The sequence below is a fragment of the Amphiura filiformis genome, chromosome 15 (genome assembly GCF_039555335.1).
Source record: "Amphiura filiformis chromosome 15, Afil_fr2py, whole genome shotgun sequence".
Lineage (NCBI taxonomy): Eukaryota > Metazoa > Echinodermata > Ophiuroidea > Amphilepidida > Amphiuridae > Amphiura > Amphiura filiformis.
The window spans coordinates 44,774,476-44,788,753 of NC_092642.1; the positions used below are offsets into that span (position 1 = coordinate 44,774,476).

Sequence of the window (14,278 nt, forward strand, 5' to 3'; positions counted from 1 at the left end):
ATAATCATGATTTAATATAAACTCATATCTGTCACATACACAGGACTACCACACTAGATGATCTCAAGCAGCTAGTCCCAGTAGTATGTTCCTCTCTCCATAGTCTTCTAGAGTATGAGGAAGATAACATAATCATGATTTAATATAAACTCATATCTGTCACATACACAGGACTACCACACTGGATGATCTCAAGCAGTTAGACCCAGTAGTATGTTCCTCTCTCCATAGTCTTCTAGAGTATGAGGGAGATAACATAATCATGATTTAATATAAACTCATATCTGTCACATACACAGGACTACCACACTGGATGATCTCAAGCAGCTAGACCCAGTAGTATGTTCCTCTCTCCATAGTCTTCTAGAGTATGAGGGAGATGATGTAATCATGATTTAATATAAACTCATATCTATTACATACACAGGACTACCACACTGGATGATCTCAAGCAGCTAGACCCAGTAGTATGTTCCTCTCTCCATAGTCTTCTAGAGTATGAGGGAGATGATGTAATCATGATTTAATATAAACTCATATCTATCACATGCACAGGACTACCACACTGGATGATCTTAAGCAGCTAGTCCCAGTAGTATGTTCCTCTCTCCATAGTCTTCTAGAGTATGAGGGAGATAACATAATCGTGATTTAATATAAACTCATATCTGTCACATACACAGGACTACCACACTGGATGATCTCAAGCAGCTAGACCCAGTAGTATGTTCCAGTCTCCATAGTCTTCTAGAGTATGAGGGAGATAACATAATCATGATTTAATATAAACTCATATCTATCACATACACAGGACTACCACACTGGATGATCTCAAGCAGCTAGACCCAGTAGTATGTTCCTCTCTACATAGTCTTCTAGAGTATGAGGAAGATAACATAATCATGATTTAATATAAACTCATATCTATCACATACACAGGACTACCACACTGGATGATCTCAAGCAGCTAGACCCAGTAGTATGTTCCAGTCTCCATAGTCTTCTAGAGTATGAGGAAGATAACATAATCATGATTTAATATAAACTCATATCTATCACATACACAGGACTACCACACTGGATGATCTCAAGCAGTTAGACCCAGTAGTATGTTCCTCTCTCCATAGTCTTCTAGAGTATGAGGAAGATAACATAATCATGATTTAATATAAGCTCATATCTATCACATGCACAGGACTACCACACTGGATGATCTCAAGCAGCTAGACCCAGTAGTATGTTCCAGTCTCCATAGTCTTCTAGAGTATGAGGGAGATAACATAATCATGATTTAATATAAACTCATATATATTACATACACAGGACTACCACACTAGATGATCTCAAGCAGCTAGACCCAGTAGTATGTTCCTCTCTCCATAGTCTTCTAGAGTATGAGGGAGATAACATAATCATGATTTAATATAAACTCATATCTATCACATACACAGGACTACCACACTGACTACCACACTGATGATCTCAAGCAGCTAGACCCAGTAGTATGTTCCTCTCTCCATAGTCTTCTAGAGTATGAGGAAGATAACATAATCATGATTTAATATAAACTCATATATATTACATACACAGGACTACCACACTAGATGATCTCAAGCAGCTAGACCCAGTAGTATGTTCCTCTCTCCATAGTCTTCTAGAGTATGAGGGAGATAACATAATCATGATTTAATATAAACTCATATTTATTACATACACAGGACTACCGCACTGGATGATCTCAAGCAGCTAGACTCAGTAGTATGTTCCTCTCTCCATAGTCTTCTAGAGTATGAGGAAGATAACATAATCATGATTTAATATAAACTCATATCTATCACATACACAGGACTACCACACTGGATGATCTCAAGCAGCTAGACTCAGTAGTATGTTCCAGTCTCCATAGTCTTCTAGAGTATGAGGGAGATGATGTAGAAGATGTGTTTGGTTTAGTCTACCAGATATCAGAAGAGTTGTTTGGGGAGGTGCAGACAGTAGAACTCAAAGCAGGAGGTGCTACAATTCCAGTCACATCACAAAATAAGTAAGCAAAAGAATAGTTGTATTCGCAAGCGGAGCAGCAACCTGTCCATGTGTCTTTTGGACAGCAATTGCGATCTTGGACGGCCTGAAAAATACCTAAGATGTCCATAACCCATCTGATAAAATATCCCAAATAAGTTCAGTTAGTGACCAGGGGGTCCATTTCATTAAACATTTAACCCTTCATATCCAATACTAAACGTAACTTTACGAAGTGTCCCTGTAGTAAATCCTTATTACTTACAAAGGGTACCGTTCGTAAATAAGTTGAATGAAATGAAACTTGCGACTCGTAAGTTACGAACGATTTCGAGACTTACGAAGCTTCGTAAAGTTTAGTGAAATGAACCCCTTATGACCCAATCAGGCTGAAGTCGGTTATAATGAAACTTGAGATATAGGTAAAAAGTGAGGAGGAACAAACAATATAAAAAATAATAAGAAAATGGACACATGAAAAGGTTCATAACTTTGCAACCAAGAATTCAGGAGACCTGGGGATTCAACATCAGTAGGTGTAGGCACTGAGCTAGTTAGTAATGGTAGTAACTCAATTTTCAAAATTTTTGACTTTGGCCTGAATGGATCAGATCGGGTCACCTTTTATATTAGAATTTCCTGTCAAATTTTTTTAATTTGTTTAAAATAAACAGCTTGAAGCCTCTAATGAGGAAATTTCTGATGCATTGTGGAACTTGTTGACTGTAATTTGTCAAGTAGTGGCGCACTCAGTTGCATCTTATAATGCCAGGTCGGAACAGCCATTGGGTGTGTGGATGAGCAGGTTTCGGATCATGCATATCTAAGCTTGTTCCAAAAATCAAGGATGTAAATCTTCTGGAAATCCGGAAATTTGGCCATAAAAAAAATCCGGAAATGTAACAAAAATTGTGCATACGGACCTAAATGACCAACCTACTTGAAAGGTCTGGCTGCCTGTAGAACTGGGTTTTTTTTCATCGCCTAAGGCCAAATAAAAAAATATGTTTGGTTGCCCTCAGAGACCGACCCAAAAAATAAGAAATCTTGGGTGGTTTGTTTGTTGTATTTTTTCAATCACTTTTTTAGAAGAAATTTGGACAGAATCAAGGACATTTTATATTTGTTATTCACTCATTTTATTTATTAAATGCATTTTGATTAAAAACAAGAAGTATTTCCATTTAAATTCAGTCCAAAAATGTATATTTTTCAAACTATAGGGAAAATGGAGGAAAAGCCATGAAAAAGAAAGGATCGACCTAGTGGAAGGACAACCAAACAATTTATTTTATTGGGCCTAATCTCTGTAATACAAAGTATCATCTTTTTTTTCTTCATTTCTTCTTTTCATTACATATACTCAAATTTTATATTCACAGGCAGGAGTATGCTGACACCTACTTGGATTACATTATGAATAAATCTGTCCACAACCAGTACGGTGCTTTCAGCTCGGGGTTCTTACATGTATGCGGCGGCAGAGTGCTGGATCTATTCCATCCACAAGAACTCATGGATATGGTCATTGGTGATGAGAACTATGACTGGGAGGAGTTTGAGAAGGTTAGTTGCATTGTGGCTATGCCAGTTGAAATCCATACACTCTGTATGGAAGACATGACATTAATGTCCCACACAGGGGGTGTAGATTACAAATGGAGTCGCCCATACAGGTAACCCTATTTGAAATTCATACTAACTGTGTGGGAGTCTAAGGTCATGTCTTCCGCGGCGGGTGTATGGATACCTCTATACTTCATGTAAGCTTACATGAAATTAGCCTATTGTCAAGACTTCATTGAAGGATTAGACAGCTTTATGCTGTAAGCTGTATAATCCATGTCTTGATACTACCCTACCAGTTATTTTGCTATTCTTTACTGGTATGACTATACCTTAGGGGATATGAAGCATACACAATAATACACTTGTCAGTTGTATGACCCACCATACGACCCCCGGGAAAGGTGCGTCATGGGTGGGTCATTTACCACCATGATAATGACGAAGGGGACCGTCATTGTAGCCTTTGGTCCGTCACGACTGTGACGATGGGGTGTGTCAATGTCAGTCAATTTACATACGTGCGTCATGATATCCCCGCTGTCAAAAAGGCCACGGTCGACGCTGAAATGATCATGATGATGCACACACGTGGTGATCCATCGGCATCATTGCCGCATCAAATACTCTCTACAGGCCCAACAGACTTTCCTTTTCACGTATTTAAAATAGACCTGGATTTAAAATACTTTCATTTTTTAATACGGATGTACATACCTTCTTCTGTCTTCAACAAATATTTCAAAAACTTCCAGAAGCAGAAACCATAAAACTTTCCATTCAATGGCGTCGCGTCGCATCGGTTGGTAGGTAGTAGTCTCATCCCCAGAATGTATGGCCCTATTCTTCTGCATGCACGACAAACAGCAACCGACTGCCAAGTATCGTAAAACTGGGAACGAGTCGAAAGAATGCGGTGTTTCTAGATTTTTTTCCGCTAAAAGAATAATTGCAACGTCGGCGACCGTGTGTGCTTGATTTAGGAGAGTCATAGGACAGTCATGGTTCGTCAAAATCAGGAAATGGTGCGTCACAAAACTGACGTGAGGTACCGTCATTGCAAGTGAATGTCCGTCATTGTTGGGACGCTGGGGTGCGTCGCAGGTTTGACAAATCCGCCGCAGGTTTGACAAATGACGCTCCATTCCCGGGGGTCATATGGTGGGTCATACAAATGACAAGTGAATAATGTCGTTCATATGTGCCACAGCCGTCATTTTGACAAATAACTAAAGTGGGAGTGTACCACAAATTACCATGTTTTTGTTCATACCGCCTAACCAACAAAACATATTCCAGGCCTAAAATTATACTAAATAAATATGAGCAGAAACCATAAAACTTTCCATTCAATGGCGTCGCGTCGCATCGGTTGGTAGGTAGTAGTCTCATCCCCAGAATGTATGGCCCTATTCTTCTGCATGCACGACAAACAGCAACCGACTGCCAAGTATCGTAAAACTGGGAACGAGTCGAAAGAATGCGGTGTTTCTAGATTTTTTTCCGCAAAAAGAATAATTGCAACGTCGGCGACCGTGTGTGCTTGATTTAGGAGAGTCATAGGACAGTCATGGTTCGTCAAAATCAGGAAATGGTGCGTCACAAAACTGACGTGAGGTACCGTCATTGCAAGTGAATGTCCGTCATTGTTGGGACGCTGGGGTGCGTCGCAGGTTTGACAAATCCGCCGCAGGTTTGACAAATGACGCTCCATTCCCGGGGGTCATATGGTGGGTCATACAAATGACAAGTGAATAATGTCGTTCATATGTGCCACAGCCGTCATTTTGACAAATAACTAAAGTGGGAGTGTACCACAAATTACCATGTTTTTGTTCATACCGCCTAACCAACAAAACATATTCCAGGCCTAAAATTATACTAAATAAATATGAGCTTTCGTCTGATACCAAAATCTGCATTTTAATGGGGGTAAAGTGTGGAGGATGAGGCTATCAATCAGATGCCCGCCTTAAACGCAAAACGTCAGAATACTTTTACAAAGCATACATGTAGGCATAAGTCAAGCATGCATATGAAAGGCGTAACCAATACCACTCACACTTTGCAAGTAGAACCTCACTTTGAAATGACAGTACATCTAGGGTCAATAAGTCCTTAATTGTTACATAAAATTGTCACATAACAGAAATGACAGTCAGCAGCAGAAACTTAGCTGCCCAATAAACATTTGACATTTTCTGCCTACTGGCCCTAACCACTCAATAAGGCTTAAAAAAATAAGTTGACTTGCCCTTATCGAAGACGCAAAAATCTGAAAAACAGGGTCAGCTTTTTTTTCTTTTTTTTTTAATATCATAATTTGATATTTTGGTTTATAATTTTAAAACATTTGTTTTATTTATGTTTAACTGCAGTATAAACAAATTTTGACTTGATTTCTGCGTTTGAGTTTCATGTTTCATATAAACCCTGTGACTACATTGAAAACATGCTCTATGATGATCTGAGTATCTAAGGCATTGAATGAAAAATAACACCACCACAATGTTATAAAGAAAGTGTCCTATACCTACAACACAGAGCCATGCGCTGAGGTCACGCTTCAATTACAGACACACTTTGCAGCTAGTATAGGAAAACGGACAATAAGTTAGTGCATTACGCATCATGTCGTATTTTGCAGAAATTATAAAAAAAAAACTTAAATTGACCAACTGACTGACCCAGGCACCCAAAGGGCAAGTCAACTTTTTTTTTTCTAAGCCTAATTGTTTGTATATATAATTCTTGACAGCAAGTGGACTACAAAGGAGAGTACTACAAAAACCATGCAACTATTATTCTCTAACCCTTCAGTAATTGTTTGTATATAATTCTTGACAGCAAGTGGACTACAAAGGAGAGTACTACAAAAACCATGCAACTATTATTCTCTAACCCTTCAGTAATTGTTTGTATATAATTCTTGACAGCAAGTGGACTACAAAGGAGAGTACTACAAAAACCATGCAACTATCATTCTCTTCTGGCAAGTCTTCAAGGAGATGTCACTGGAACAGAAGAAGAAATTCCTGAGTAAGTCAATAACAATGCGCTATTCCATTTAAAATCCACACTACCCCTGTGGAAGATTTTGGAAATATCTTCCACAGAGGGAGTATGAATTTCAAATGGAATGAACGCATCTGGTAGCTCTTGTTTGAAACTCGCCTTCCCTGGGTGGAAGATTCAGATTGAATCTTTCTCAGAGGGGGTATGAAATTCAAATTGAGCTGCCTAATGTGTTCATTGCATTTGAAATGCATACTCCCCCTGAGGAAGATATTTCCAAAATCTTCCATGGGGGGGGGGGCGGGTAGATTTTAAATGGAATAGCCCAATATTTTCACCCAAAATGTAAAGAGTACCATTCTTATTCTATCAAATCAATCCTGGAATCAGTAAATAGATGCATATGTAGGATTGTAGATAAATAATTCAAACATTTTTACTTGACAAATCCATTAAATGAGTACTCACGACTTTATCTTTCACCATCGGGGTTGATGGCTTGATCACAAATGACTTTGTCCACTGCTGTTCCCGCGAAATGGTTTGTTGACATTTCCTGGAAGTGATGTTTTTGTTTTGAGCAGTGGATCACTGTGGATCGTATACGTGATCAAGAGAAACGATAAATTTCTCGCGGGCCAAAGCAATCAACCGCGACAAAGGTATCGTTCTGTCGATCACGTATCACGATCCACTGGTCAAAACAAAACATCATCACTTCCGGAAATGTCAACAAGCCGCCTCATGGAAAAGCAGTGGACCAAGTCACTTTAATGGATTTGTCAAGCACAAATGTTTGAATTGTCTATCTTAGAATGTTTATTGAATGATTTGGACAGTAACAAAAACCAAACAAATTTCACCTCTTGAGCAATTATAGAATAAGCTATTTTTAAAAGGAATGCAGTGGCATGGCCAGAATTCTTTCAGAGGGAGGAGGGGCAAGACAACTTTCAGAAGGGAAAAACTTTAATAAATATGGCCAAAAATTGGCTAAAAGGTACAAAAAGGGTGTGAAAATTTTAAATATCAGGGCAGCCAACTAGCAGGAACTAATGCAACTTACATCATGAAATTACAACGCTTGCAGAACTGGAGTGCAAAATTAATTTTCTCTGCTTCTAAGTATGACCATGCCAGCCAGTATTTGCAAGAACTTCATTGGCTCCCTGTGAAGCAGAGAATTTTATATAAGATCATGCTCTATGTGTTCAAATGTCTGCATGGATATGGACCAAATTATCTCATTGAATCAATTTCATTGTACAACCAAACTCATCTCGGCTTGCGTTCTGCAACAGACACTACACGTCTCTCTGTACCAAAATTCAACCCTAAAGGCCTGCAATCAGCTTTCGACAAGAGTTTTTCTCTCACCGCACCTGCACTCTGGAACTCACTTCCATCTGAACTCCGTACTGCTGTTTCTCTGCCAAGTTTCAAGAAAGGCCTCAAAACCTTCCTGTTCCCACAATAATCTGGCGGCTTTGTTTCAGTTTGCTGTTTTATTTTGCCTTTCAAATATTTTGTGTTCCATCTTGGCACCGTGGTCTTTATGAAATGGCGCCCTATAAATGCCTTGTATGTAATGTATGTAATGTAATGTAAAGCCAGCATTCAAGAGGGGCAAAGTACTTGTGATGGAGGGAGGGGGGGCTTGACTTGCTCCTCCCTCCCCTTGACTATGCCACTGAAGGAATGATAAATAAAAGATTAGATGATGCAAGTTTGACCAATTCAATTTAGAGGATATCTTCCACATGTAGTGCTCCTGGAGCATAGCTTGTTTGATAATCGCTTTAGTGGTAATGATTCCATAAGGCTCCCGGAGCATAAGGTATTGAACGCATCTCAAGTTTACCCTGCATTGACTTTGCCCTTTGGTTTTTTTTTCTTCATTACTTTCTTTTCAGTTTTCTTGACAGGGAGTGACCGTATTCCCATCCAAGGCATGAAATCTCTACACGTCCTCATACAACCAAACAGGGGCGGCACACACTTCTTCCCCGTAGCGCATACATGCTTCAATCTACTGGACTTGCCGATGTACAAATCCAAAGACGATATGAAGAACAAGTTGCTTAAAGCCATCGAGCATTCCCATGGATTTGGCCTGGTGTAATGGCATGTATTCATTCGAGGGGATAGTGAAAGAAGCTGCTCTATAGACATTTGACAATTTGCGCATTCTACGTTGTACATGTCTGAAAATGATTACACATGGCAGCTATTGCAGATAGGGCTTTCTTGCGCTAAACCCTCGATATAAAGTAGTGGGGATTGTGCAACTTAAGGGGTGGGGTATGAGCATTTAGACAGTATTTTTGGTGGGACCTGAGAGCACATCAGACATATCGAATTGCATTCTTAATACGAGGAATGTCCTTCTGATATCAAATAATTATGATTTTTTGAAATTTTTTTTATAATACACATTTTATCGCAAATGATTAAAAATTTATATTTATTTAACTTTATCAACCTAATGATATGTACTTAAAGTTTATGTAACTGGGATGAAAAGCCGACGATCAATTGAAAATTATGACCTTTCGTATTGAAGATATGGATTTTCCCCAAAACACCCAAAAAAACTAGGTCTTTTGGGAAAAAAATGTATATTCAATTGATCGTTGGCTTTTCATTCCAGCTACATACATATTATTATTGTCAAAATTTTAAAATTATTGAATTTTGTCATAAAATTTGTAATATATTGCAAATTTCAAAAAATCAAAATTATTTGATATCAGAAGAACATTCTTTGTATTCAGAATGCAATTCGATATATGTCAAATGCGCTCTCATGTCCCACAAAAAATACTGTCCAAACGCTTATACAAGAGCCCTTAACCACAGGCTTGTTATTCACTATGAATAGACAAATGGGTATTAGGCAGATGGTGTATCAGTTACAAAAAGATGCATTGGGCTATTCCAGTTGAAATCCATACCCCTATGGAAGACATGACCTTAATCTCCCATACAGGGGGTGTAGATTTCGAGTCGCCCATTCAGGTAACCCCATTTGAAATTCACATTCCCTGTGTAGGAGATTACGGTCATGTCTTCCATACGGGGGTGTATGGATTTAAACTTGAATAGCCCATAGATTAAAAGAGGTACAGATGGCGCACCAAAGGGCAAAGTCCCGTGCTTTGTATGCAGTGAGAATTCTTGCATAATCATGATTGTCAATCGTTCTATTAATATTGACCGTGTCTACCAAATCATGCATGCATTGCATGTGTGTGCCTTTGAGTTACACGAAAGATGCGCAAAATATGTGGTAATAGGCGTGGAGTGGGCATAGCAGTTCAGTCTGTCGCACCTCATGGAATGATTTAACTAATGACGTAGATAAACATAGGTCGCTGTGCTTGAGCTGGTACATTGCCGTTTCATTGAAAATCACACTCTAAGCAAGCCGTTACGAAATGAAGGGACCTAACAAAAACAGCACCAAATGCTATTTAATGGTCACTGAATTTGACTAAATAGCATGTATATAGATTAATATATTTAAACAAATTACATTGTTAGCACATTCAACTATACTGTGTACCATTGTTTTATCATAATTTGCTGAATAATAATGTCAATCACACTCCTAAATCTAGTTCATTCATCCTGTTGCCCAATCATCTAGACTACTTTTGCAAATGATGATGTCTAGATAATCGGGCAACACTGACAAAACCTACATTGTAATAGATTTAGAGGATGTACGTGCATTCTTTTAATTTAGCAATCATTACATAAAATGAGAATGCACTAGGAAATTTAATGCGTTTAAATACATAATTTGTTCAACGTCATCTATATCTATCTTTACACAAAAGAGTAGATCTCTTGTCTAATTTGAGGAGATTTGAATTCAGGGCTGTCAACTCTCACGCATTGGCCGTGAGTCTCACGCATTGGGTCACTTTCTCACGGTCTCACGCCAAGGTAGTATAATCTCACTCCTAGGTAGTAAATCTCATGCAAAAAGCTGGAAAATGAGTAAAATCTCACCCATCGTCATGAATAATTTGTTGCTCCTACCCCCACCCCCCCCACCCGCTTTTCACATTCCCCGGCGCCGTGGCTCAATTAATCATGGTACAAAATGAACATTGGAGTCGGCAAATCCCGGTACGCCTCTGTCTCACGCCAAGCAATTCCAAAAAGTTGACAGCCCTGGATTTGATGCTGCTTTTGGAACATAGCGGGTAATTCAGGGTTTGATTTATAACGGACCGGCAACAAGCAATCTTGAGCAGACGACTCATCGGTTCGGGGAGCAGGGCGCTCTATGCTTATCTACCTCGATGGATTTAACAAACAATATTTGAGTTTGCCAGTTGGTGCAGCATCTGTATTTATTATTATTATTATTCTATGGGTATGCCACTCTTGCCTGACACCCTTTGATTATATTTAAAACAGTAACTCATACACAGAATAGAGTGCAGCTTATTGGTGGCATACTCTAATGCACAACTTAGCTACAGCTAAATTTGTCCATTATTAAATTTTTCTAGTTTTTTTGTGGCCTGTAGTATAGCAAAAAGTTATTTTGTTATGAAAATGTACCAAATAAGGAATGAAAAGAGTTATTTTGATTTAGTTTTATATGAATATATATATATGCATAATGTATGATTTTCAATTACATAGTTTGCTTTCATTGGGCTATTCCAGTGGAAATCCACACACCCCCTATGGAAGACATGACCTTAATCTCTTACACAGGGAGTGTGAATTTCAAATGGGGTTACCTTAATGGGTGACTCGATTTGAAATCTACACTCCCTGTGTGGGAGATTACAGTCATGTCTTCCATAGGGGGTGTATGGATTTCAGGTGGAATAGCCCATAGCAGTCTAAGGACTGTTGATTTACTATACATACCAGGTTTGTTTGTTTGTTTGTTTGTTTGTGTGCTTGTATGTACTGCAAGATATGAAACCAATGTTCCAAATTATTTGTATCACTATCACAGCCTAAATAAGAATATAAAAATATTGCATGGTTTGAAGGGAAATGCAAGGAACTATTTTTCCTTTCTACTGGCAACATACCTGCCATCCAAACCCCAAAGGGATTGGGGTGGTAGACCTGTAGTCGGTACCGATATAAAAATAGTGACCCTATGTCCATGAAAATACCACGTAGTACTGTAAAAGACAATATTTTCGCGAGAAGATATTTTCGCGATTTTGAAGATTTTGTCACATGCGCGAGAATTAAATTTCGCGGTTTTGATATTGATACAATAGAAACCTAATGCAAAAGGTTATTTTTATGAGTTTTTATTTTCAGCGATTTTATGTCCACTGCTGAAATTCACGAAAATAAAAACCTCGCGAAAATTTCTACTTTTACAGTATTTGTTTTATTACACCTCATACATATTTATGAGATGACACCAATTCATAACATTTAATATAAGATATATAAAACGGCACTTACCTAAACTACATAGTATAAACTTTTGTCTCTAGGGGGTGATGATGTAGTGATGGGGGGGACTATTGACCGGTAAGGCCATACCAGGAATGGCTATAGTTGGGATGTGTTAAATTGCGATTTACTGCTGAATTGGTGTCACACATAGTCATCGCCCCGATATCTTCATGGCAGAAATCGCCATGGTAGGTTGAATCCACAGCCACGCATGGCCATTTTGTTCCGACCTGTTTAATAGTTTTGAGACGCATAATGAGCCGAGGGACATCTGACTAAGGCTACTGACAATAGCCTGGTAATTGACCTCTATGTGTGTGAGTGAGCATGTATACGCCATGGGTCATCTGCTTTTAGACTGCCTCCACCACATGTCCACGAGTGAGTGCAGCTAGCTAGCCTATGCTGCGCTATAGTTCGGCACATATAAAATCAGAATTTTGGTCAGTTTTTGAGTTCAAGACACACGCTTCTTTCTCAATACGCATGCTAACAACTATCATATCCTTTCAACACATATGTTCAAGTGCAAGGAAATAAATATGGCTTCTTTAGAACAAAAAAATTACGGGAGATATTCATCATTTTCTACCCCAGTATCCAAAGATTTATCGCCTGAATATCGAATCGTGCATAGCACATTCACTTGTATCGATCCTGTGTATTCATTTTAGTGTCTCCGCTGTACAATTATTATTAACCAGGCGATGTCGGTGTGTGTCGTTCTCCATGAATATGTATGAGGTGTAATGATAATTAATATAGGGGAGTGTCAATGATGTTAACACTTTCACATTCGTTCATTTCATTCGGCTGCAAAAGCAGGCGACTACAAAGTTTCTCCATGTACTACGATTTGAAGCCAAAGTGGTGATGGCATCTGGCAGTAAAAAGTTGTTGGCACTTTCACAATCCACAGATAAGATAGATGCATGTCTACAGAATTTTGATGTGCTAAATATGGAGTATTATCTTCTCAAAATGGCTGAATTATTTTTTGTTGAAAATGTACAATGTTCTTGTGCCAAATCTAATTATTGCACTTAAATTGTTGTGCCTTCCCAACACAAAAATGTTTTAAAAAGTTGTCAAAAATGTGGGGTGTTTTTTTTTGGTCAAATCATTTCAATAACTTTAAAGGTGCATTGTATGATCCACAGTCTCTTCCCCTCACTTTTCTAAAAACATGTGGAGATTTTTATACCATGAGAAGCCTCTGGCCTTTTGTGCAGTATAAACAATTTCTTGCAGATTCATCCACAATTTGGCTTCCCCCCCCCCCCACCTATGCACCTTAAAAGACTGGCCACATCGCTGGGACTATTTATTGTACTCTAATGCAGCTTATAAGCCATGTGGCAGATATGCCAAAAATTAAAATGCAGCTCACTTCTAAATAATGTCATATATAGTTTGATCAGTTCGTAATTGGCGAGAATTGTTAGGCTTTACATCTATGCAGAAAAGTAGACCCACATTAAGAGTGCCATAGTTGACCTGTCTGGTCTACTATTTTGCGTTTTAAAGAAAGTAGACGAAGCATGGGACTTGAATTAATAATCTGTGATGCTTCTTGTGAGATGTCGTACTAGTAATTCAATTCTCAACTTAAGATATATTGAAATGAATCCGCGATGTTATAAGGCCCGCCGATTACGAGTTGATCAAACTATAGTGTAGAAGAGTGTCTGAAATGAAATAGATAAGCCTTGAATTGTGAATAAAATGTTACATACATGTACTTAAAAGGTTTTTGTGCTTACACAGCCAATTTTCTATTGTATTTCTGAGTGGAGAGAGTGTTTTGTAATAGCAAGGTACTTACGACCTTATAATATGTATTCAGTTAAAAAATGAAGCGATCGGATTCAAAAACCCCCATGTGTCAGATAGTGGAGCTGACATCCCAGAGTAAACTGGATGAAAGCATCCCCTCTGCATGGTAAGCAATCAAATGTGAGAAATAAGAATCGTAAAACACAAGAGTAGCACATATTTTATTATTATTTTCTTGACCAGGTGTATTTGCCTTATCTCAAATTGTGAAATATATAGGCCTATATATATGGTATATGTATACATTTAAAATAGACTTGGTAGCTTATTAAAGCATTATTTACAACATTGTTTCATGCAGGCCAGCCAAAGCCGACCAGTCCTACACTCATCAGAATATGCTATCTCACTGGAAACTGATTATGATGCCCCGATTTCTATATATATT

At 38.4% G+C, this 14,278-nt stretch overlaps 1 protein-coding gene across 1 annotated transcript in view; it reads left to right on the plus strand.

Moving 5' to 3' along the window:
* LOC140171709 (probable E3 ubiquitin-protein ligase HERC4) overlaps positions 1-8,948 on the plus strand; it is a 79,201-nt gene extending 70,253 nt beyond the window's left edge. Inside the window, exons 18-21 of the mRNA XM_072195007.1 lie at positions 1,847-2,044; positions 3,405-3,588; positions 6,525-6,627; positions 8,517-8,948. Coding sequence (XP_072051108.1) covers positions 1,847-2,044; positions 3,405-3,588; positions 6,525-6,627; positions 8,517-8,725 — 694 coding nt within the window. The 3' untranslated portion in view covers positions 8,726-8,948. The remainder of the gene's footprint in view (positions 1-1,846; positions 2,045-3,404; positions 3,589-6,524; positions 6,628-8,516) is intronic.
* Positions 8,949-14,278: the final 5,330 nt, after the last annotated feature.